The sequence below is a fragment of the Amblyomma mixtum genome, chromosome 1, assembly GCF_055824585.1.
Source record: "Amblyomma mixtum isolate Tamu chromosome 1, ASM5582458v1, whole genome shotgun sequence".
In the NCBI taxonomy this organism is placed as follows: Eukaryota; Metazoa; Arthropoda; class Arachnida; order Ixodida; family Ixodidae; genus Amblyomma; species Amblyomma mixtum.
Genome location: NC_143012.1, coordinates 37,003,621 through 37,029,344, shown reverse-complemented (window position 1 = coordinate 37,029,344; position 25,724 = coordinate 37,003,621). Strand labels below are relative to the sequence as shown.

The window sequence follows — 25,724 nt, the reverse complement described above, 5'->3', positions numbered from 1 at the left end:
CATGCAGCCTTTAAAAAGAAGGAAAAGAAACTTGAGGTGCAGTAGCCTGGCTCGACTTTGTATGGTAGGAAGGTTGGCTTGCCTTAATAGTTCTGTAGGTGAGTCATGACGGCGATATTTGTTAAAAATGAATCTAACTGCTTTCCTTTGAACACGCTCCAGTTTTATTATGTTCTCTTTGCGGAAGGGGAACCAACATATTATTCCATACTCCAGTATAGAGTGGACAACTGACGTGTATGCTAGGCGCTTAGTATCGACTGATGCAGATCTAAGCGAGCGCTTGAGCGAGTAGAGAGCTGCCATTGCCTTATTAGCGATATATATTACCTGTTTGTTCCATTTCAGATCTGATGAAATTATGATGCCTAGATATTTATACTCTTGCATGTTCCTTAGCATCTGTCCTTGTAGATAATATGGGAAGTTCATGGGTACTTTTTTATTCGTCACTGTCATACAAACCGTTTTTTCTACGTTAATTCCTATCTGCCATGCTTGACACCATTGTTATTATATTGTCAAGCGCAGTGTTTAAAGTTGTCTGGTCGTCACGGCAGGTTATTTCTTTGTAGATGATGCAGTCATCTGCAAACATTCTTACTGTTACGTCAGTGCTAACGTGCAGATCATTGATAAAAGAAGAAATAGGATTGGTGCTTGAACAGCACCTTGTGGGACGCCAGGCAACACATCGCCGCAATTCGAAGGATGTTCTTTGTAATGTACATGTTGCCGTCTACCTGTAAAATAACCTTTCAACCATTTGGTGATCATGTTGTCCCCAAGGTAATGGATAAGTTTCTGGAGGAGCTTAGGATGGAAAACACGATCGAACGCTTTGGACAGGTCTAAAAATATATCGATCTGGCCATTTTTATCCATTGTAAGCGCTAGGTCGTAAACTGTCTCAATCAGTTGAGTGGTCGTAGACAAACCTTTTCTAAATCCATGCTGGTTAGGAACAATTAAGCTATTTTCCTCAACAAATGATACAATGTGCTTGAGAATTAGATGTTCAAGGATTTTGCAGGCCGTACAAGTAAGGAAGATTGGTCGGTAATTTGATGCATTGTTGGGGTCACGTAATTTATGTATAGGAATAACTTTAGCAATTTTCCATTCTCCGGAACTTCGCCTGTTAGCAATGATTTTGCAAAAATTGGGAGCAAGAACTTTGACATCCATTCTGCGTAATGCCTGAAAAACGCATTTGGTATGTTGTCAGGGCCACTAGATTTCAAGTATGACGGAAAAAATGCCCGTTTCCATTAAGATTAAATCGTCCAGTTTTGTTGAGTTGCTCGGAAAAGATTTCAGGTTCGGTTTTTTTCCGTTGTCATGTGTAAATACCGGGATAAAGTAATCCTTGAATGCTGTAGCCTTAGCAATAGTTTCAGTCGGTAGTGGATTACTGGTTTGACTGGACTTAGAATTAAGGTATCACCAGAATTTAGAAGGAGATTCTTTGATTAATTTCCTTAAGGTAACATTCATGTATTCATCTTTGGCCTTTTTTACAGCTGACTTTAGCACATGGGAGAGTTCGCGCATTTCAACAATGTAGCCAGGTACCGGCATTTTATTTCTCAGTTTCCTAAGTCTTGCAGTCTTCCGTTTTAAATGTATTATTTTTCTTGTTATCCACGGATTTTTCTTGTGTACTGGCTTGATCTTTGTGGGGACATATTTTGATAAGCAGTGCTTGATGATTCTTTCAAAGGTTGACCATAATCCATCTACTGAAACTGCAGAATCATTGGCGTTAGAACTAAAAGTGGAATAAGATTCGTCCAGATAATCGAGAACGCTGACATCGTCGGCGTTTTCCCAGTCTAAAATTCGTGCACTCTGTTTTTCGGTGGGCGGTGGTGCGCCCAACAGTCATGAACATTTAGTCGCGCTGTGGTCCGATATGCCGTCGACAACTTCCCATGAAACACTGCCCTCTGGGATATTTTCACTCACAAACACCAAGTCCAGTACATTCCTGCTTTTTGCAGTAACACGTGTTGGCTCCCGAATGAGCTGTCTAAGGCCGGAATTAAAACTTAGGTCAAGCAGCACATTTGCATGAGCGGTACCAGCAAATTCATTATCAGGGGAGTCCCAAGCTATGCTAGCTGGTTAAAATCTCCCGTAAAGATTATTTTTGTTGTATGCGTGAAGTGGTTTTCCATATATTTTGCTATCATGTGTAAGGTGTCGTGGGTAGCATTAGGGGGTCGATACATTGTTCCTAAATAGAGGAAGGATTTTCCGGTCATGATTTTGCACCAAAGTGCTTCGGTGCCAACTATTTCCGGCGTAGGTGTGACGAAAATGCTTTCCCTGATCAAAATTGCTACGCCGCCACCGCGAGAGCATCTATCTTTGCGCAGGACAGTATAACCAGGAGGGAAGATATCGCTACTTGAAATGTCAGAGGACAGCCATGTTTTGGTGATTGTTATAATATCAGGAGAATGTTTGAGAAAGAGTGCTTCAAGTTCCGTGCTTTTGTTGACAACACTTCTAGTGTTTATGTTCAGTATGACTAAGGCAGGAGGCGTTTCATGGTTACTCAGTTTTTTCCCCTTCGGATGGCAGGTTTCTTTCCCACGGCTACTTTGGCTTCTTTATCCTCGTCCCAGATGTAAACGTGTTCATTGATCTTGATCTTGTCTGACAGAAGTGCAACTTTTTCACCATTATCTCAATTTACCTCGCTGCTGTCCCAAAGTTTTTTTCTTATGTTCCGTACACGTGAAGAAAAATCTTCGCCCACAGATACTTTGGTATTCTTAAGCTTGGAGCAGTTCTTCATTATATTCGCCTTGTCCCTGAAACTTTGAAGCGATAATTGAATAACTCTCATGCTGTTTCAGTTTCAACTGAACGATGGCTATGACTTGTATAGTCAGATACAACTCAAGTCTGCAGTGAAGCTCCGCCCACATTCAGCCTCCGCGCACAGAATTCCTCCACGATGAAAAATTAGTCCGCTGGTTAAATGTTTCTTATTACGTAAACAAGAAGCTTATCACAAAAAAAACATTATGAGCTCTAGGATTTTGATACGTGGATTGTTTGATATAGTCAAGCATTAAAAGGCTGGTTTCGTTTACAGTTGCGATTGGCCAGCGGAGTAATACAGGACGCCGCGGACCGCGGCCCAGGGTTAGCAACTGCTGTTTTTTTAAGTTGTATCCTACTATAGTTATGTGCAGATGACGTGACGCACTAGAAATACTGAAATATAATCGCTGGTACGTAGTTTTAATTCACTACAGCACCTAAGCCACTCTGCTCCAGGATTTCGAATATCAAAAAATGATGTATCAGCAATTAAATAGTTTTTTTTTTGTGTGTGTGTATGGCTCACGTGACCTAAACTCCAACTACATGTCACAGCTATCGTTAGGCTGAAACCGGAACCGAAACAGCATAAAGGAGAAATGCAGTTGTAAATTATTTAGCGGTTGTAGGCGAGTACCACGCGGTTATCTAGTTTTACTAGTGTCTAACGCATCATTTGATTGAAGGAAACTCAAACAAAAAATTTGGTGCCTATACTACTTAAAGGTATAACACCACTTTTAAAAAGCTGTATTTTTAATATAATTCCATTTTTCAAATTTTCTTTCATAAAAATTCAGAATGGTTCCTGAACGAATGGCAACAATAATGTTTCTAGCTGTCACCGTTGCAGATCTACAGCCAAAGTCACAATCCACTGTGCATCTGGTGAAACCAAAACGAACTGTTCCAGCCAAATAAAAACCTAATGTTTCATTATTAATTTTTCATCGTTTTTCAGTTTATGCTTATAAGTGTTTCATACCATCTGTGCCTATTTTTGCTTGTGTTTATTAACTACATGATCAGGACAACCTTAGACTTCAATCAGCCAAATGATCAGGCAGGCTTTCGTAAAGGATGCTTGACAATAGACCACATTCACGCTATCAATCAGGTGATAGAGAAATGCACAGAATAGAACCAGCCCCCAGTAATAGCGTTCATTGATTACGAGAAAGCATTTGACTCGGTGGAAACCTCAGCTGTCATGCAGGCATTGCGGAATCAGGGTGTGGAAGAGTGTTATGTGAAAATATTGGAAGATATTTATTACGATTGCACAGCTACTATAGCCCTCCATAAAGTCGGCAATAAAATTCTAATAAGGAAAGGTGTCGGGCAGGGAGACATGATCTCGCCAACGTTATTCATCGCCTGCTTACAGGAGGTATTCCGGGGACTGGAATGGGAAGAGTTGGGGATAAGAGTTAATGGAGAATACTTGAGTAATTTGCAATTCACTGATGACATTGCCTTGCTAAGCCACTCAGGACATGAAGTGCAAAACATGATCAATGAGCCAGACAGGCAGAGCAGAATGGTGGGGCTAAAAATTAACATGCAGAAAACCAAAGTAATGTTCAACAGCCTAGCAAGAGAACAGCAGTTCGCAGTTGGTAGCGAGGTGCTGGAAGTAGTAAGAGAATATGTATACTTAGGGCAGGTAGTGACCGCTGGTACGGATCATGAGAGGGAAATAGCTAGAAGAATAAGAATGAGGTGGAGCGCATATGGCAGGTTCTCTCGGATCATGAATTGCAGTTTGCCAATATCCCTCAAGAGAAAAGTCTACAACAGCTGTATCTTAGCGGTACTCACTTATGGGGCAGAAACGTGGAGGCTAACAAAGAGGGTTCAGCTTAAGTTAACGACAACGCAGTGAGCTATGGAAAGAAAAATGATAGGTGTAACATTCAGAGATCGGAAGCGGGCGGAGTGGGTGAGGGAACAAACGCAGGTTAACGACATCCTGGTTGAAATCAAGAGGAAGAAATGGGCTTGGGCAGGGCATGTAATGCGAAGGCAAGATGACCGGTGGTACTTAAGGGTAACGGAGTGGATTCCAAGGGAAGGCAAACGTAGCAGGAGGTGGCGGAAAGTTAGGTGGGCGGATGAGATTAAGTTTGCAGGGATACGGTGGCCGCAACTGGCAAAGGACAGGGTTAATTGGAGAGACATGGGAGAGGCCTTTGCCCTGCAGTGGCGTAGTCAGGCTGATGATGATTCAGAAAATGATGCAAGATGTCTGGAACACATTGCATGGTTATGTCAGGATACTAGCACTGAAGCTTGTTTCAACAATGGTCACAGATGTACGCAGGACATTTTGAAGCACATTGGGATTTAACCTGGTTCACACACGCAGTAAGCTTGCCTGACGGGTGACCAACAGCGTATCTGAAAATCTTCCTTTCGGTCTAATGATGCCATAAAAAGCAAGAAAAAAAAAGTGGGCTGTCACACGAGCAAAAGAGAGAAAATGTGACTAAGCAGGAGCTGAGCTTCAGATATGGGGGATTTTAACCATCTTAGACATTAGCTGATGGCATTCGTAGTTATTTCTAATCTAATCTTTTCTCGTTTTTCTCAAAACACTTCTTTGCTAGTTTTTCTTCCGAGAGAAATCCCCTCTTTATCCCTGTACAAAATTTTTGTTATTTTTTCTACCGTGAGAATTCCCCGCTTAATCTCTCTACAAGATTCTTTATTTAAACTTCGTGCACTTATTGCTTATATAACTGTGCAATGAACCACAATAAAAATTGGGCCATTTGTGAAATAACTGCTATGTTTTTTCTTAAGATGCCTATATGAGAACCATTGTTTTTGGTCATTCCCAAATTACACAGTGACATTTGATGGTATTATAATTATTTTGGTTCATTGTAAAGCTCCTGTCTTTGTGTGCATAACAGCAAAAGCAATTTGACGTGCGATGAACTAAAATGGAAAAAAATGAAAATTGGTCTTTGAGGAAAAGAAATGGCGCAGTAACCCGAACCCTGCCGTAAAGGATAAATGAGGGAGTTAAAGAAGAAATGAAGAAAGAGGTGTGTAGCGGAGGTCTCTGAAATTATTTGCAAAACAGGTAGTCACTGTCTGGCTATGTCCAATCCCCCTTGTGGGTATGTGCCATTGTACGAGGCAAACAACAACAAATTCTGACCACATGGGGTCTTTAAAGTGCAGCTGCAGCACTTTTTTGAGAGTTTCGCGATATTCAAGGATTCACATCTATGTAGGCTGTAGGTAAAGCATGCCAAGTGTTTTTGCACTAGCTTTTAAAATAGTGACGTAAAAGACGACTGAAATTTGCGCTTCTCCTCAATGCGCCGGAGGTGTGCAGGGAAACACAGCTTGACGTCACAGAAGGTACGATTTCAAATTACCGCTGTCGTCAGCCACACCCTGGCCTGGCTCGTTAGACGCTGCCAAACAACTCTCGGCACGGTTTGCCTTCGGTGGCGCAGGTTTTTTTTCCTTCAAAACAAGCGTTTGTGCGTTGGAAATGTACCGATACCTTCGATGATGTCATCATGCGGCCCCCACTTGGCGTTGTGCGCTGCGGAGAAGCTTGAAGGGTGTCCGGATTTTAATCGGCGATTACTTCACTATTTCAAGTGCAAGCCCAAAAAGACTTCGCATGCTTTACGTGCAAGTTTCACACATTCGACCCTCTTAAGCTCGTTGATTTCTAAAACCTATGCAGTTTCCCTTTAAGGGGGGACACCGGTCTTAGACCTATTTTCCTTATTTTTAGTCCAATCCTAATGAAATGGTACCACCTTGCTACGCTTTTTATGCTGATTTCAACAATGAAATTACCTTTCTCATAAATTAGTTGGTTCACAAGATAATTAATTTTAATTAGTCATTCATTAGTGCCTGGGTGCAAAAAAGACTCCTCAATAAAAAATAATTTTTAATCCATGGCTACATATGTTGGTGAGTAAGGAGTGCAATAATCAAAACCTTTTTTCCATTTTACCCTCATTACTAAATTTACAGCAGTTGGAATATCAACATTCAAAGGTGTGAATGTAATGCATCAATAAACTTTGCAAAATTATAAATTTGTGATTTGTGGTTGAACAAATCTGCTTCGATTATTGCACACACTGTGCCTTCAGCTTCCCTTAGCAAATGGTATGACATCTCTGTCTGTCCTAGATGTTGAGATATCGGCAGGTATACTAAGACAGCCAGATGTCCAAAATTTTCATGCAATTAAATTGTCTGCTCCTGCATAAATTCACCCCACACTATGATATGAATTTAATATTGTGGTCAAAATGCCGATTTCTTGAAGGGAAAAATTGTTACAGCTGGAAAATAACAGCTGTAGATTCCACAAATATCATTTTTTGAAAATCGATTTTTTGGTCTTTTTTTGAGTCCCGCCTTAAATTATACTGCTGGCATCATATGTATATTTAGTACATTATAAAAGATGAAAAAAAATTTTTGCACCTGTTTTGACATCTTGATTAGGATAAAACATCATCTTTCTTAAGACAGACTACTTTTCTAATCTTGTATTAAAACATTTTGTAAAGTGGTCGCATACCTTCAAAGCACCTGTTTCTGTTGGGTCAATGTATTACATGTTGTTTTTGAATGCACAAGATAGCAGTTAGAATGTTTTCTAGAAGTGAACAGTTTGGAGTGAAAGCTCTACTACTCAAGGTACGATTCATGACTTTCGTCTCGCTTTGCACGTTTGACCTTAAAGCCCAACCAAGATCAAACCAACAACCCCCAAGACTAACAATGCATGACTGAATGCCTTGCTGCGCACAGGCATGTGTATGGTACGGTCATAGCTAATGACCAGCAACCATGTGACCGATGACCAGTGGTCACTTGACCTCCGACTGACTTTTAGAGCAGAGTTTGCATCGCCTGATGTGACGTCATGTGATGAAGTAGCAATGACATCACACCATTCTTCTCTGTAAATACTGCCGCCTTTGCTTTTCTACTAGGTTCAGCCAGGATGAACCTCAGGTAATTTTTTTTTTAAACCAAGAATTAAGAGCAAAAAGTTTAGTATTTGCTCTGAGGGTGCTATTTTTAGGCTGCATACCGAGATGGTTTAGAGCTAAAATCATGCCGCGTGCACTTTACACTCAGCGGTGGCAATGAAAGTAAGGCTACAGGGTGGAACGTCCATTCTGTCTTTCCGCCAAATAGTTCTACTGCCTGGCACGTTGCTCTCCTCGTCATAACACTACTTCTAGAAAATAAGAAATGTATACTACATAGAAACATCGCAGAAGAAAGATTCTGCACCCACGCCCTCACACAGTGCTTCATTGTGCATGTGTGTGTTTGTCCTGTGCCAGTTAGCACTTTCCAGAACTTTATGAGTACCAACTAGCTCCCATAGTAGCATCGCTGGAGCAGTTGGCACCATCTGTTGAAGCTTCTTTTAACTAGATGTGCCTAGCAAGTTTATAATGAAGAGAACAGTTTTTTGCTTTATTTTTGATGTTGAAGGTTTGCAGGAGAGAGAGAAATATGCCTTAAGTGGGGGAAGCTGGTCTTAGAAAAAAATTTTTGTTAATGAAGTCACAATAGTGGCATCTTGAACAAACATGTATTGCAAGTCCTTGTGCACTTATATAATATGGTATGTAACTTTCTGCCAAGAGCTTTCAATTAGTTTTGCTGCAGGAAACTTGCTAGGACGCATGCCATTGGCTTGCCTTGATATCAAACTATGCAATAAGGGCAAAATTATTATCCTGCCTATTATATAAGCTGAATTACAGGGTTTTGAATTTGCCACTTCACAAACGAGAAGGAACTGATGATTTCAAAATCCCATAACTCACCTTCTATAACAGGCAGGATGATACTTTTACACTTATTGCATAGCTTGATGTCAAGGGAAACCAATGGCATGCAGTGTAACAAGTTCCCTGCTGTAGAATTTCTTTCAAACTCTCGGTAAAAGTTACCTAACATATTGCATAAGTGCACAAGGACTTGTTATACATAAAATTAAATTACATATTTGGAATCGGCACACAAAAATGCATGTTCCCCAAAGATTTCATAGTTGTGACTTCATTGTTAAAAATTTATTTCCAAGACCCTCTTCCCCCCTTAAATAACAAATATTGCCAAACTTGTTTTACGAGTAAACTATTAATGAAGTGGGAAGTACATTCCACTGGATAGAAAAAGGGGGCATGGTCCGGCTCTGTTGCCAGAAAAAGTCGTGGAGGAGTATGGGCGTCATGTGCTCCCATTGGCATGGGGTATAGTTTGGAAATGTGCAGCCTGGTTCAACACCCATAAATGGAAGAAAATAATGTTAAACTGAAATTTTATTTCCAGTCTTGACTTGCACACTGCAGCAAAACAACCGTTGCATATGTACAAATAAATATTCCTACATAGTATAACAATGCATTCACATCTACCATACTAGGGGGGAAAAAAAAAGTGCCGAGGTTCGGCACGCACTATAGACTGTAACAAGCGTATCATTCCGAAAGTGGCACAAAAAGCCCGATTTGCAATAGACACCAAAAAAGAAAGGAAAAAGAAGGTGTCCACTTTGCACACTGTAATGAGATGCTCACTGAAGCCCGACAGACTAGAGTAACGCATAGCAAAATAGTTGCAAAAACAAAAAAACGAAAAAAAAAAATGGCTTGACATCTTTACTGCAGAACATAGAAACAAGCGCACATGGGCACTGGAGGAACCGTTCTTGCGTAGCAGAATGTACAGTATGCGTCGAGACAACGGGAACCCTTTCTGGGGGAATGTAACATCCAAGACTAACAGCAGGACTGCGCGGGCAAAGAACAGTCTGGTGTGGTTACACGAAGAAAAGTAAAGAAAACAGAATGAACATGGTGTTTAAACAGATATGGACTCCTGAAACTCTGGCAGTCTTGCTTCTCGATCCGTCCAACATGTGTGCCGTCAGGCTGCCGCACGAAGTGTGCGACTTCCATCAGGACGGTGGTCCATAGGAGCACGGGGCGTGGGGAGCTGCAAAATTCAAGGCATGACACAAAAAAATTCAGGGGGCACTTTGGCTCTCTAAAGTGCTGCAAGGCGAAAACCTTTCCTGGCGCACTGTTTGACATTGACTGCGAGACTGTTTGTGCTGTACTAGTGCTCTATTTGACTACACACTTTGACTGCCAACTTTGACTGCTTCTTAAGCGCGACTCTCTCTCTGCTTCGATGAGTTCGGTTGTATCCATGGCTCTGTTCGCAGTAAACAGGGGTATGTAATGTGGTCACCCACGGACGCCTCACGCCCCCTGTCGGAGCAGACAGCTATTTTTTATTAGTTGTCGTCTGCTCCAAAAGAGGGAGCCAGGCATCCGTGGGTGACCTCATTACTTCGAATCCGCGCACTCTGACGTCATAACCATTTTCGACCAACCGAAAAGCGTGACACCTCTGCTGACAAACTTCTGTCCACAACGATGAGGCATTAAAGGCTTTAAAATGCTTAGCAAAGTGGCACACACCACTTATGCTGCTGTTACGTGCACCAAGAGCAGTATAGAGGGCCAGCATAATATACTGATTCTATAACTGATAACACTTATATATCTATAGCCTTCTGTCATTGGCTAAAGTGATGCCACACCATATGTTTGGTGTTTGTTACTGGCTCAAGTGCAGTGATGGTGGGAGGCAGGAGATGCAAAAAATGAGACTAAATCGTTATCGTATACTTGACCACGTGCCGCCACCCTTTAGATTTCACACCGTTAACGAGTTGACGGTCAAATTTGTTGACACAATGCTTTCGGCCATGATTCCCGTAACTTTAGCTTAATTGACTCAAGAATGCGATGCTTTGAAAGCCAATGTGTTTGATAATGACCAGACGTAATAGGCGTCAAATGTCGAATGCGCAGTGAACACCAATGCCCGGAGCTCACCCAACTAAGATTTCCTAAAAGTCGTGAACATTGCAAGTCGTGACGCTGTAGGAATAAGGATACCTCACCGAAGGCATTTTTCTCGCAAGGAAAATAAATATTCCTAAACATGCATAGCGGCAAGCATAGTTGTTAAGGCTGTGAACTGCAGTTTCTGGAAATTGTCTTCGGAGTCTCTTTAACCATTCCTATGCTCAACATGCCATAAGTGAGATTACTTGTGAAATTAGCATTGTACAATACTATGTAGGGGTTAACTTTTCGGTTTTTGGTTTTCGAAAATTCAACTGACCTTTCTTGGTGTTTATTTCAGAATGCCAGTTTTTTTTTTTTTCGCCGAACATTACTTTCTGCATATGAATTGTTGGTTTCTATCGGTAAATATGGTGATGTCCCTGGGCTGTCAAAAGTGACATATAGTTTACATTAACCTCATTTGTCTTTTAATCCAGCTACTCTTGAAGCTGTATTTACCACATAAATGGTCGTCTTAAGAGCTGTCTTTGCAGAAGAAAGGCTTACAGTTGTAAAAGTAAAAATGCCGAAGTTAAATGATTGGGCCGTGAGACAAAAACTTAAGTGAAAGTTTTGTTCTAAAAACTTGACTGTCCCATTGTGGTTCCACTCTGCTCTAAAGACAGTGCACCCTATATGCTCTGCGTGCTGAGGCAGCAATTGTACTGCCGTGGAAGCCAGAACATAACACCTCGTGCCGTTTACGCATGGTTTCGCATAGACGGTTGCTTGTTATGGTTCCAAAAGCTTCTAACGTCCTTGCATACAGCGGAAAAACCTACTTAATGAAGCGACGGCCCCAAGTCTGTGATAAGCCTGAGCTGACGGCACTACGCTAGCCAGTAACGCTTAGCTAAGTGATCGAGCCTTCCTATCTGCAACGGCGTGTCCGAGTTCGTGGATCAATGCTTCGTAACTCGCAGTCGATGTACCAAATTCCTAAGATACCTTTCCTCACCTCGTTCCTGGTTCCAGCACACTCTGAATTTTCTGCTGTGTCCTTGTAACTTGTTTGGTTTTGGTTTATGGGGGTTTAATGCGCCGAAGCGACTCAGGCTATGCGGAGCGCCGTGGTAAAGGGTTCCAGAAATTTCGGCCACCTGGGGTTCTTTAACGTGCACTGACACTGCATAGTACATGGGCCTCTAGAATTTTGCTTCCATCGAAACTCAACCGCTATGGCCAAGAATGAACCCGTGTCTTTCGTGTCAGCAGCCGAGTGCCATAACCACTGAGCCAACTTTGTAAATGATACTGAATACCCAGTTAGTTATGACATATGAGCCAGAAATACTGATCTTTTTCGGTTCAAACCAAATTTTTAAAAGCGCATTCGACGTACTTTTATCGGTGTTTTTTGGTTTAAACTGAAAAGTCCAACCCTTAACAATATGGTATGTGGGGTTAACTCTCCAAAGCTGCACAAGGCCATGAGAGATGCCACAGTGGATGGCTCCGGAATAATTTTGACAACATGGATCTTCTTTTAACCAGCACTCACATCATACTGCACACGGGAGATTTCCCATTATGCCTCCACTGAAATGCAGTTGCCGTGGCCGGGATTCGAACCCACAACCTTGGACTTGACACCCAAACACCGGAGGCGTTAAGCCACCAAGGCAGTAATAAGCATTGTGCAACCTCAATGCAGTCAAGGAGCTGTACTTACCTTTGGGGTCAACAGGATGCAAGATGCTTCTGCCACATCAGGCCTTGGTAGAGTCGCCCATGCTGATTTTGGCAGACTGAAACGGCAGAGAAAATACACCGTTACCAGCCGCAGCCAAACAATGTGCCACTGAAGGCAAAGGTGGGAAGGAAGCTTAAAGCACGCCCACAACGTAATATCCCGAAGTAGCACACAAACTACAAGAGGTGCCGCAATGGAGGACTTCGGACTAATTTCAACCAGCTAGGGTTCTTTCTTGTATCTTGTACATTGCCACTGCATACCAATCAGTGTTTTGCATTTTGCTTCCATCACAACGTAGCCGCTACAGATAAGATTCGATACAACATCCTAAGGTTCAGCAGTCGAACGACACTCACTAAGCCACCATGGTCGAGAGCTCAAGAATGAGCAGTTGTGAATTGGCTTTGCTTCACAAGAGAATGCTACGTATTGCAGGAGTGGCACAAAGCTTGAACTGAGGCAGCAATTTTGAGCAGTGCACTGAAATAATCACAAAACTGCAGAATAGTCACTCACAGTCCTACACGATGCTGTATAAAGGCATGTCCTCTCCCTGTTTGGCGCAATTGTTCTTTAGTCAAAGCTGTGGACCAACTAGCTCAGAAACATGTTCACTAAGCATGTAGTCGTAACAGAATCAATAACTACAAAACTCTGTACTGCATGGCGAAACAGAAGCGCAAAGGATAAGACACAGAGGAAAAAGTTGCAAGATGGGCTCGGTGCTTGTCTCATGTGCTTTTTGCCAGTCGTTGTTTTCAAGAACTAGTTGTCTCGTCATCCGCACCGTTATATCAGCGTAAACTTATTGTGCTTACCCATTCAGCGAGTGACGCAAAATACTAGGCCCATAGCTGTAAAATCAGAATCCATATGAAAGTGGTCACCTTGGAGCTAACCTACTCTTAAAAAACTGCTCTACCACAGTTCATTTTTGCAAGACTATAAAGAAAATACACAAGAATAGCTAGTTCCTTCATTTCTGTCTCTTTCACCGCCACTTTCTTTGGAAAACAAGTTTTGGTTGGATGGCGTGAAAGTGATCACCTTCATATCAACGCTGACTGCGCACTGCCTGGCATGGAGCGCGTTAATGCAATGAAAAATGGAGAGATGCAGTGTAAGAAGCACCCAGCTCACCATAATGACGGCCACAATGAGACCAAAGAGGCCGATGGCACTGGCAAAAATCTCCACAATGAGCAGCTTGACGAAGAGAGCTGGGTTGGCAGCATCCGCCAGAGCCGCTCCCGACCCCACCACGCCCACGGACATCCCGCAGAAGAGGTTGCCCAGGCCAACTACCAAGCCCGCTCCAAACATAATGTAACCTGGAAAGACAGTGTTAGGCAGAAGCCATGATAAGCTCATTCTGGCAAACAACCGGTTGTTTCGGCAGCACACTGTCATGATTTTTTGCTGTTGCACAAGGTATGCGACCACAATACCATGCAGTGTTACAAGCTTAATAAGGCAAATACTGGTCACAAGATAGCACATCGACAAGTTTCGAATTCTTCAACAAACCAGCGCTACACTCCTTTATGAAATGAGAAGTAATGAAAATAACAGGCCCTGGACGTCTATTCTACAGGATGGTCATGGTTGAATGAAGTGCTGCACTTTTAAATGCTTTCCAATTTGCATACTGTTGCAGTATGCTAGTGTTTACTCAGTCTCAGTTACGCCTAAGATAATCACAAACATATCAACACTTCATGTGCATATCTGGCCCCTGTATGATCAAAGCCTCATTAGTAAACTGTCCAGCAAACAGGCATCTGACAAAGTCTAGCATGTCCACTGACCCATTAACCTTCCCTTCCCTACCACAGTCGAGCCTGGATGCAGGATGTGTACACCGCAAACACTATAAGACAATGCTTTTTGTATTTAGACAACTTGATAGTTTAGCAATTACTTCTGAGCTATTACTCCGAGCGTATCAATGGACAAAAATGCAAGCAACTCCTGCAGTTGTAGCAGAGACAGCCACAAGCATACAGCAAGCCAGAAGGGTATAAAGATCACACCAATGAGAAGACGCTGAAAAGAGATTACTTATCAAGTAGCTTGATGTCGTGCGAACCACATGTAGTTCGTTAACTTAGTGCACCTATGCAGTGTGGGTAGTGGACACAAACTGTACAAGCACAGGAGATTAATGAACCCTGCAGTGGCAAAGGCAACTCTTGTGCCCTTGTTACATGGGCGTTTTCAGCAGCAGTTCACTTGACAGTCGGCTGAACTGAACAGCAGTTAGTGGTGTTATACAGCAGCCCCAAATGCCATTGACATGTCAATGGCAGTGCAGTTCAACTGATCAAAACCAACCAATAAGTGTTAACATTTTGTCCGTGAGGTCGGAACTGTAAGGACGCTACTCTGGAGGCAATGTCGCTTTGGCTCTATTCTGTGCTGTTATGGAAGTCTTTTAACCCTTTCAGGCACCATTTTTTGTTTTGACTGAAATCAATTATTTTTTTTTCACGTAAGTAGTATATTCAGGCCTCAAGAAAAGGAATTTGTTAGTTTTCGAGCGTGAAAGACCAGCAGGTCAGTTCTTACAACGATGTGGAGAATTCCGTACAAAGTGTCAGATTTGTTAGAAATAGTACCACCAAAATGTTCTCGTGTGTCAGGTAAACACCCCAGGGATCGTGGAATCACTTTATGTTTCGAAGATGCACATAATGCTCGAAATTGAGCAAAAATCATCGATGCTTTCACTCGCGGCAAAAACTGTCTGCACAAAAACGGCGGACAGAGTGCTACCTAGCTCACTCTTATATGAAATATTACTTACTGCGTTCGTTACATGGTACCAAAAACAACTTATTTGCAACAAGAAGGGTGCTCAATTTGACTGAAATAATGAAATCACTGTTAAAGGTGCACTGAAGAGGATTCTGAACTTGTCTTTTTGCCGCGGGAACTCGATCTACCCATTCCCAGCATTCTTAGAAACAGTGACTTATTGCCCTGTGTGGCCGATTTCCCAAATTAAATCGAATTAACGTGCGGCTCCCGCCTTTTTTTTTAATTCTGCCTCGTACGATGGGCGGAGTCGACCAACGCGTGGAGCGCCTTTCACCCAGTCCCGTGGCGGCTTGCCGCTCTGCCATCGGCGGAGTAATACGTAGTAGTCCGTAGTGGCAAATAGTCCGCGCGTATTTTTATTTCTTCGGGCTTATTTTGCGGCTATATTATCTGCGAATGAAACTATTTATTCATGGAAACCTAAAAAACAAAATAAAGCGAAAGCAAAGCCTCCACGGGACTGGGTGAAAGGCGCTCCACGCGTTGGTCGACTCCGCCCACCGTACGAGGCAGAATTAAAAAAAAAGGCGGAAGCCGGACGTTAATTCGATTTAATTGGGGAAATCGGCCACACAGGGCAATAAGTCACTGTTTCTAAGAATGCTAGGAACGTGTAGATCGAGTTCCCGCGGCAAAAAGACAAGTTCAGAATCCTCTTCAGTGCACCTTTAAGTGCTCCATTTTCTCAGAAAAAGCTGTAAGTTTTCCGCTTATGCAATTGTGTACAATGTGCCTGAAAGGGTTAAATAAGCGAAGATTGCGAGCTGGCAATAACACAGGAGCCGTCATCTCGCAACCGTACCAGACATGTAGTTCAACGCCTTCTGCTTGTAGTCGAGCGTGTCGTCGTTGAACCTGTTGATCTGGCCCTGAAGCACAATGGCCATGATGATGCCATAGATGGCCACCGCCTCGCAGAAGATGATGGAGACCAAGTTCTTGGTGCGAATCCGCGGGGCCTTCACACCTCCTCCCACGATGCTCACACCAGTTGTGAAAATGCCACTGCACGAGAAAGCTGGCGTTAGCCAACTTCACACACGCTTCCGCCACAGAAATGTCTGAGACAATCTGAACTGTGGCAGGAAACTTGTGAGCAGATACGACAACTTCAACAGAGCTGCGTGTGTTGTGTTGGATTTTATGGCACGTAAGCAGCTTAGGCCCCATCATGCGCCAAGCTCACGGTACAGAATAAGTTTCCTGTAGGATGTTTACAAATGTTAAATATCGATGGTGTAGGTGGACTAAAAGATTGTACTGTCTAGTAATAACAGAGAAGGAGGAATTTGGAAATGGCTAATTGTAAAAGCCTTACAAAAAAGTCAGGTAGCCTCAGCGGCTATCCTTGGTTGGGCAAGGATCCTGAGGCTCCCAACCAATCAAATAAAAAACCTCAGCCTTCTTCTCAGGGATGAGAAAGTGGCTGAGGTGTGTCATGCAATAAAGTGAGCCGGTGGTTCAACATTTACAGTTTTGCAAGTATGCCTGCTTCTTTTAAAAAGCTAAAAATAGAAGGTATGTTAACAATGGCATGGCATGGCGTGGTCCAAAACAGCTGAAATGCATTAATGTACAAGTTAAAGCCAAACACTAGAAACACAAAGGTGGTCACCATGAAATAATACAGACAGTTGCATACTTACGTATTTGAAAGAAAATTTTGCCATATGTGTTCTCATTGATGAATGAGCAGCATATAGAAAAGACTTAACAATGATGGGAGGAATCAACGTGGCCATAAGCAGGCAAAACAGAAGGAGCGGCCCCCGAAGCAAAGTGAAGCAAAAGTGTAAAACTGACGGGAACTCTTGCATGCATGAAACAACTTTCACTTGTTTGGAGCTCTGTCATGCTTAGAAAACCTGTACCTCGAGAATGGCGCAATGTGCAGATGTACCGGGTCACTGGTCACGTTTGACGACGGACGGTGCATGATGATTAGGGCCCGGAAATTTAGGCATTTGCCTAAACATGCCTATAAATGCCTAAACGGGGGATTTTGCACTTGCCTGCCTTTTTGTCATTATTTAGGAAATACTACCTATTTAACCGCATTTTTTGCCTATAAATGCCTAAATTTGGCACTTTGGTCCTCGGTGCCATTTTTCAATGTTGAGACATCTGTCTATGTATGGTGAGAGACGCGCGCTGATGCACGCACAAAAGGCGCGGGTCTCGCCGAACGTTTTTCTCGAATTGTAACTTGAACGCAGTGTAACGAAGTGTTTATCTCGAAGTGCAGCAAGAGAAGAGTTTGGAAAGAGACCTGACATACATTGGTGCAAACTTCTCAAAATTGACGGAAAGGATGACAAAGTTGGAAAAGGCTGGACTCTCAAAAGATGAATCATTGAAGGTAGTCGCAGAAGTACCAGCAGCACTTTGAGGACTGGAAGGAAAGGGCGCTACTGCTTCTACAAAGATGCAACAATTGGTAGAAATAAATAGATGCCTAGAAAGAATTTCCCAAATCAGAGACTTTCTATGCGGAGACGATACGGCCACATCACCTGAAGGCCTTACTAAGCCTTTACCAACTCTCATGTTTTAGGTTCGCGCCACTAACTTCATGTGATGTCAAAAGAAGCCTTTTAAAGTACAAAGCTATGCTTAGCGAAAACCGAAGGAGCTTCAAGTTCGAAAACCTTAGAATGCGATTTATTGCTTCAGTTGAGGACTGCGTACGCTCCGGGCTTGACTTACAGATCTTGTACATATGAATAAAGACTATTATTCAAAGCGCCTATTTTTGCTTTATAGTGCCTATTTCAATATTTTTTAAAGCCTAGATGCCTGCCTATTTCAGGGTTCTTTAGTGCCTAAATTTCCGGGCCCTAATGATGATTGACATCAGTGTCACGAATACTGAGGTAGGCCACTAGTGAAGGAAACCGGCATGTGGGTAGTTGGCGGAGTGCAAGTTAAGAGGGGGACTAGATATCGGTAAAAAATTTCCCATCGAGTTCAGGAACGGATACAGATGTGAAAACCTGAAGGAGGACTGCAGAGCGGTATGAATTCCAGCAAGGCAACAAACTGATTTCAGACTTTGGGTTAGATTCTGGGTAAGGCCATCATTGGGAGGAGTCCAGCAGTTAAAAAGTAGTCTTGGTCTTGAGTTTAAGGGCTAGCTGGGAGCTTGCCGTTTTAGGCTGGCCTGATGCTCTCTCCTGCCTCTTTCCAGGCATGTTAACTCAATGCCACTTTAATACGATGCACGTAGCAAGCATTTTTCCAGTGGAGCAATAAGCAGGCATGGGACCTTAGCCATATGACAAAGCAGAGTGCCTGCATCGTTGTAATTTACCAAGTGCTAGCATATGGCACCCATCTCCATCTATACTTCCCATTCTTTACTCGCTTCTGAAAGGAGGTTGGGATTGGAATTCTCTTTCATGCTTGAGCTTCTGAAATCACTTGACTGTCATTTGTTGCTCCCGTGCTGTCCCGTTCAAACTTACAACTAGAATATTTTGTGCTGCAGCTTCAAAGTCGTGTGGAACTCGGCTGCAGGCATTTAGAGATCATGAATGTGCTCACCAAAAGAAAAAAAAAGGAAGAATAAGTAATGATCGTACAAGTGGGTCAGGCGCGGCCATAAGTAAACGGAGCCCGCTATTGCGTTCGAAGTGCAATCACGCTTTCTCCATTGGTAATGAATAAGGTTGTTTGTCTACAAGAAAGCCCACCAACCTCCGCTACCATCATGCGCGCACCACTGCTAGAAATTTCAATTAGGTGACATGTGAAAAATATTCGAAGACAGTTGCGTGCTCCGTTTACTTTTGTCCGCGCCTGTACACCACAGAAAGACTTGGATGAAGAAGCAATTCATATTCAAGAACACTGTATCGACCCGACCCGTCAGCGCTTGCATAGATGATAGACACCCGAATCAAAGAACATGGGACAAAGGAAGGCAAAAAACAAAAAGTATGTGTGCACATGGATAGACATAAAATCATTTTCCAGACACAGCACAAACCAGAAATTAAAAAAAAATTATAGTACAATGCACCCACCTGGCTGCTCCGACTACAGACAGCGAGATGGAGAGACCAATCCCGAGACAGCACCACATATACGGCGAAATTCCTTCTAAGAACCTGAAACAGAACGACCACACGTTAATTAAGGAGACATACAAACACAGTATATCCAGGCTTATCTAGCAGACAAATAATGATCAACCGATGTTTTGTTCGTAACGTGTAATGACAGTCATGAGCAGCATTTTGAATGTATACACGACTTGCAGCCACTACGACGGGGTCGGTGCACAACACCTGGAATTAGTTTTACAAACTACCAGTGACGCCAAGGGGACGAAATGATCAGCCCACAAAAGCTGCTACGCCTCCATTCAATGCGCTGCCGCCTTTGAGCCGATTTGAACCAACTTCAAACCAGCGTCTGAACAGCCAAGTCTTCGAAAATTTGAAAACAGTCAATGGTAGATGTGACAAACTGCTCCATCTGAGTAACCATCATGCCTGGCATGAGCGAGTTGGACACGAAACCAAGATTTGTTCATTGCATTAAATATTATTTTCCGTCCCTGTTAGTGCAAGGAGGCTACCGCTTGAAATGGCTCTAGCAGAGTGCTCAAAGCTTTGATGAGAGAACCGATTAAGCGAATCTGCGATTCTAGCGGCGATCTTACTGGTACCGATTGACCCGGCAACCACAACTGCTATAAGGAGGGTATTCGCGTGCCCACGTTCAGGCGTACACGGTAAAACGAAATGCATGAAAAATATTACTCACCAGCCGAAGTCTAGCCTCGACCCTTTGCCCGATAGAATGTAGTACACCGCTAGAAAATGAAGATAAGCGTCGACATAAAGTAACGGCCAGAACCAACGATACCGACATTATGCACGCAGTGCTTACTGAATGGACGCCACCAAAAATGTGCTATGGTAATCAAGAATGATGATTCTAACGCACAGAGGTCGGCATATCATGCCTACGCATTAAATTCGAGGTCAGTATTAGCCAAAGCGCAACATCATAGGTTGTTTCAGATGTGCACTGATGAGAGCGCTGAGCACCGCCTTACCCACGCAAAGGATCAGGAAGCTGGATATGCTGTACACGGTGTACTGGGCGTTTGCTAAGAGACCCATTTTAGGTTGCTTGCTTCTCCACGCACGAATATATCAGAAAGAAACTTTCTGAGAGCTTCCAACGACGAAAAACCGCCGTTCACAACGCCGATCTGCCGCTGCAGCCGGGTCTCATGACATCCGCAACCGCAAAACCCGACGCACACTGAAACGGAAATGTGTTTTGTTTTTGTCGAGCTTTGCCTTGGTAATTCCGGGTTTGTGCGCTTCACTTCAGAGCACGTTGCGAGAACAGAATAAAGCCTTCTGTGTAGTTATTAACTTTAAAAATTATTAACAAATAAGTAAATTTAATACTGGAGATTCTGCGTTGCTCTGGGCCCCATCTCCCTTCCTCCAAGCCCATCTCGGTCCATGGCTGTGCCGGGCGAGCGCATCGCTTTGGTTTTGGGCGGCCATGATGGACAGTGCAAGCGAGTGTCCGGGCCAAGTTGTTAAACCACGGATATCATCCGTTTGGTTCAGTGAGCGCTTGTAGCGACAGCTAGGCGATATCAAGCCGAAGAACATCACCGACAAACGTGAGTCCGCGAAAGACCGACTCTCGCCGTCACTGTAGGCTAGCCCCTCGCGCGCAGCATGGTGAAGCGTAAGAACCGGGTAGTGTTGGAGTCCAGTAGCGGGGAAAGTGACAGCCCCGACGACCTGGACAGCGAGCTGCTTCTGCTCGCCAAGAAGAAAAGATCCGAGTCGGACAGCTCGCCGCAAAAGTCTCAGCCCGAGGAGAGCTCTAAGCCAGGCGCGGCCGCGTACAGTGACTCGGAGACGTCCGAGAGCGACGACGACTGGACCGTTGATGGCAAGGGAGGCGCCAAAGCCCGCAAAGGCAAGCTGTCGAAAAAGACTGTTCGGAAGAACCGCTCGTCAGGTAGCGAGGCCGAGAACAAAAGCAGCGCATCGTCCTCATCCGAGCCCGAGGAGGGCGAAGTCTCGGACTCTGGCGGCGGTTCCTCGGCGCCGGCCGGCGGCAGTGGCAGCGAGGACGACGATGACGACGATCCCGAAGATGAGGAATTTAACGATGGCTACGATGAGAACCTTATGGGCGACGAGGAGGACCAGGCGCGCCTGGCACAGATGACCGAGAAAGAGCGTGAGCAGGAGCTGTTCAACCGCATTGAGAAGAGAGAGGTGCTGAAGACGCGCTTCGAGATCGAGAAGAAGCTGAGACTCGCCAAACGCAACGAGCAAAAGCGGAAGGCTAAGAAGGAAGAAGGCAGTTCCAACAGCAGCAAAGGTGGGGAAGGTGTGTCGGCCAGCTCAAGGTGCAAAGAACGGCGTCGCATGGTCGAGGAGCGAAAGGACAGGCTCGATAAGAAAGCACAGGCCATTAAGGATCTCAAAGCCGAGCGCGAGAAGAAGCGGAAGCAGCTGCAGGAGCAGCTGCAGAAGGAGGAGGAAGAAAAGGAGAAACGGAAATCCCAGGAGGAAGAGGAGTCCCAAGCCCAGACATCCAGGAAGCTCAAGGCGAGTGACATTTACTCAGACGATGATGATGATGATGCCTCCGACAGGGATGACGACCAGGATGACGACCAGGCCGGAGGCGACACATCAGATCGTCGTCGCTCGTCCTCTTCATCCTCATCCTCTGACGAGGAGGAAGCCAAGCCGCAGATAGCTGCCACAAAAGAAGAAGTTGGTAAGATACGGCTGTCACGTCACAAGCTTGAGCGCTGGGTGCATGCTCCATTCTTTGCCAAAACGGTGATCGGCTGCTTTGTGCGTATCGGCATCGGCTCCAACAATGGTCGCGCTGTGTACAGGGTGGCACAAATCACGGACGTGGTCGAGACTGCAAAAGTGTACGCCCTGGGACGTGCCCGCACAAATAAGGGACTGCGCCTAAAGCATGGTAAACAGGAGAGGGTCTTTCGGCTCGAGTTTGTTTCCAACCAAGACTTCTCAGACTCCGAGTTCCAGAAGTGGAAGGAAGTGATGACGCTGGAAGGGGTATCATTTCCCACCACAGAAGAGGTGGTGAGGAAATCCAAGGATATCCAGGATGCTCTCAACTACCAGTACAAGGAGTCAGATGTGGAGAGCATTGTAAGTGAGAAACAGCGTTTCAAGCGAAACCCGCACAACTATGCTGTTCGAAAGACCCAGCTCATGAAGCAAAAAGAAATGGCGGAGCAGAAGGGAGACCACGAAGAAACGCAGAGGCTAGCTGGAGAGCTAGAACAGCTCGAGGAGCGTGCCCGGGAGCTGGACAAGCAGCGTACGAGCACAATAAGTGCCATCAGCTACATAAACGAGCGGAATCGACTGAAGAACATTGTGGAAATCGAGCGTGCCATCCTGGAAGAGGCCAAGTTAAACAAAGAAAAGGCTGATGACCCTTTCACAAGGCGAAAGTGCGCTCCAAGCCTGGTCACCAAGACGCGGACGGCGGATCCTAAGCCCGTAGCACCGCTGCCGGTCCCAGAGAAAAAACCCGAGCAACCGGTTGTCAGCGCAGCTCCAGTTGAACCGGTGCGTAAGCAGCAAGATCAGCAACCGCACCGAAGTGAGGAGGACATGTTTTCTGCACATGACTTTGACATCAAAATCGACCTGGACATCTCGGTCTCCTCTGCACCTTCAGCTGTGGCAAGACCATCATCAGGTGCAAGGCCAGCGCTTCCGAAACGCTCTCTGAACCTGGAAGAATACAAGAAGCTGCGGGGACTCATATGACCTCTCGCGTACAGTGTCTTTTGCAGGGGCAGTGACTTATTGCAAGCGTCATTTGTGCTGTCAGTCCTTTCATTCTCCACAGAGAGCAACGCTGAGTGATCACCTTGTTCTTAATCGCGGAGGTTTTTGTGGTGCATTTCGGCGTATGGTGCATTGCTTGCTCTCAGTGGACAAGGCTCTTAGCCATTTGATTATGAGTAGCGTTCACAGAGAATGAAATTGAGCAGAGGGTTGGTGCAGTTACTTCTAACATGCCGTGGTGGCTTTACAGTAGCGTCGTTGTGTGCAAACCCTCAAAAGAAAGAATGCTTACAATATTGCAAGAGTCCCAGAGCTGTTTTTTTTTTAGTTTTCTGCCCCTTTGGATTGTTACTGACAGCTGCTTGAAAACAATGTGTTTTTGCACTGGTTGCATAATGTGTCTTATTTTCGAACGTGACTGTGCGGGGAGTGTTTTCAAATGTACTTGACGGTTGACTGATTGCTTTTCTGAAGTTATTTTTTCTCACTGAGCTGCAGTTAACATGAAATAGTATTTAAACGCTCCTTCAGCCTGTGTAAAGAGCATGTGTTTTCAGGGGATTGGACGCAATCCGAGTGCTGTTGCTCGACGCAGCAGCCAATGCAAATATGTACAGTTACTGCAGTGTTGTGGAGACAGTGAACATGTGCGTCGCACCTTGTAAGGTTATAGGTGATCGTAGAGGGTCAGCGGCTGCATGGATCAGAAACCGGCCCCTGTGGGATTAAGGTGTAAAAGTAAGCATTAACGTGCATGCCACGAGCCCGCCGTCGGTGTAGGCGAAGCCCATGGCGAGCTCTGTACATACTCACTCTTTGAACTCTACGAGATGCGGCGTCTTGCCAGTACAGGCCAGCGTGGCAACTGGCTGTTTACACTTAGTGTCTTCTTTATTTTGGCATTTTCATCTGTCATCGGTGTTTAGAATAGGCTGAACACTCACTGCTGCAATAAAGCAAAACATGACCGATTCAGATTTGTGCTTGTCATGAATAATGACACTCTCAGATGTTGCTTGTTATGGCCATCACATTCATAACAGCCTTTGTACAGTCTTTGTCAAAAGTAACCAGGCTGCATGGTTTGCTTCTAGCTCGTACAGTGGAGCCCTTACAGCTCCCCTGAAGCTGAAATGGTCGTTAACGGCAAGGACTGATGGCCTTCTTACCTTCCAACACCTGTAGATCTTTAGGAAAGCCACAAGGGCTCCATTATGCAAGCTAGAAGCAAAACATGCAGCCTGGTTACTTTTGACAAAGACAGTACATGTGTGGGACCCCAAAACTAACCGAGTTGAAACATGAACACTTATTCAAGCCCCAGCTGAATATCGTCTTTTGTTTCAAAGTGTAGATGTGTTAACAGCACATGGCTTCAAGATTGTTGCATTACATCTGTGCTAACATGATGAACATGTACATGATATAATGCTTGCATGCGTGCAGATGCATTGATGTGCAGTGCTGTGTACACCAGATCCAATGCATCATTAAAGGAGTGTAAACACCTAAATTTTGGGTTTGTGTTTTCTTCTTTGTCATGATAAGGAAGGCATTATTCCACATGGATTAACACGTGGTATACTCCAAAGACTGCTAAATAATTTGTAATCAAGTTTCTCGTGCTGTTTCGGTTTCAACAGCTGAACGACGACTATGACGTCGGAGTGTGCTTACAGGCAATGCAAGAGATGAAAAAAACTGCGATAGAGTTTAAATTTAATTCACCAAAATGCTAAGACGGAATGAGAACAAATGTAGAAACTGATTTTATTTCAGTTTTTTCATGCCTCATGGAACCTACTAGCACACTTTGATGGCGCACTCTGTGTTCGGCTGTTGAAACCGAAACTGAAACAGTTCCCTTAAGGTGTGGTTCCAGAGTCCACCGAGATATGTGAGACAGTTATCATGCCATTCCCTTTCCTTAAAACCAATTTTCAGTTTTCTTTTTTTACAGGAAAATTCGATTCTAAATTATTTAGCAGTCATAGGCAAAAACCACGTGGTGATCCATACAATAGTCGTGTCTTCCGCATCATTACAGAGAAGAAAACATGCCAGTACAAGACGCCAAAATTAGGTGTCTATACCCCTTTAATAGCAAAAAAAATATGCTTATGAAGATAAGGACCAGCTCTGGAACTTGCCTTCTCATCACTATGCATTTCTTCGTTCTGTTAACTCGCATCTAAACTCTAGACTTCCTCACCATCTGGAATCTGTCTACCACTCTCTCCAGCTGAATGGTGTTCACAAGCAGCTTCCAATACCGCTTGGGTCAGCTGAAACAGTGCAGCGCAGTTTGTTAGAATGCCGAGCTTATGCAGATGAGTGAGCGTACTATGAAGCACAGAATGGAGACCCACATTCTAGTGCCACTATCGATGAATGGTGTTTCAGATCTCTCGGCCTGCTCTCCACTGCAGCTCTGTGCCATGAACTTTTTATTTGATTATCTGTAGAAAATTGAACTGATTTACGTAATTTTAAACTTCCTTGTGTCCTCTCTTGCTATGATTCGCCTTACACTGAGCTTCTTGTCTGCTCATCTGAAGGCTGCTGGACTTGTTAATTTTAAAGCATCTCTTGCATTGA

At 44.2% G+C, this 25,724-nt stretch overlaps 2 protein-coding genes across 2 annotated transcripts; one reads left to right on the top strand and one right to left on the bottom strand.

Annotated features, from left to right (window-relative positions):
• Positions 1–9,158: 9,158 nt before the first annotated feature.
• VhaPPA1-1 (Vacuolar H[+] ATPase PPA1 subunit 1) lies at positions 9,159–20,561 on the bottom strand. The gene is made up of 7 exons (XM_089547715.1): positions 20,360–20,561; positions 20,065–20,113; positions 19,320–19,403; positions 16,097–16,299; positions 13,615–13,805; positions 12,451–12,526; positions 9,159–9,852 (listed from the first exon to the last, which is right to left on the bottom strand). The coding sequence occupies exons 1-6, from the start codon at positions 20,424–20,426 to the stop codon at positions 12,488–12,490; spliced, it is 633 nt and encodes a 210-aa protein (XP_089403841.1). The 5' UTR covers positions 20,427–20,561; the 3' UTR covers positions 9,159–9,852; positions 12,451–12,487.
• Positions 20,562–20,749: 188 nt separating this feature from the next.
• LOC149366028 (RNA polymerase-associated protein RTF1 homolog) lies at positions 20,750–24,097 on the top strand. The gene has a single exon (XM_089547707.1). It carries the CDS (start codon positions 21,006–21,008, stop codon positions 23,103–23,105), a length of 2,100 nt encoding a protein of 699 aa, XP_089403833.1. The 5' UTR covers positions 20,750–21,005; the 3' UTR covers positions 23,106–24,097.
• The last annotated feature ends 1,627 nt before the right edge of the window (positions 24,098–25,724 follow it).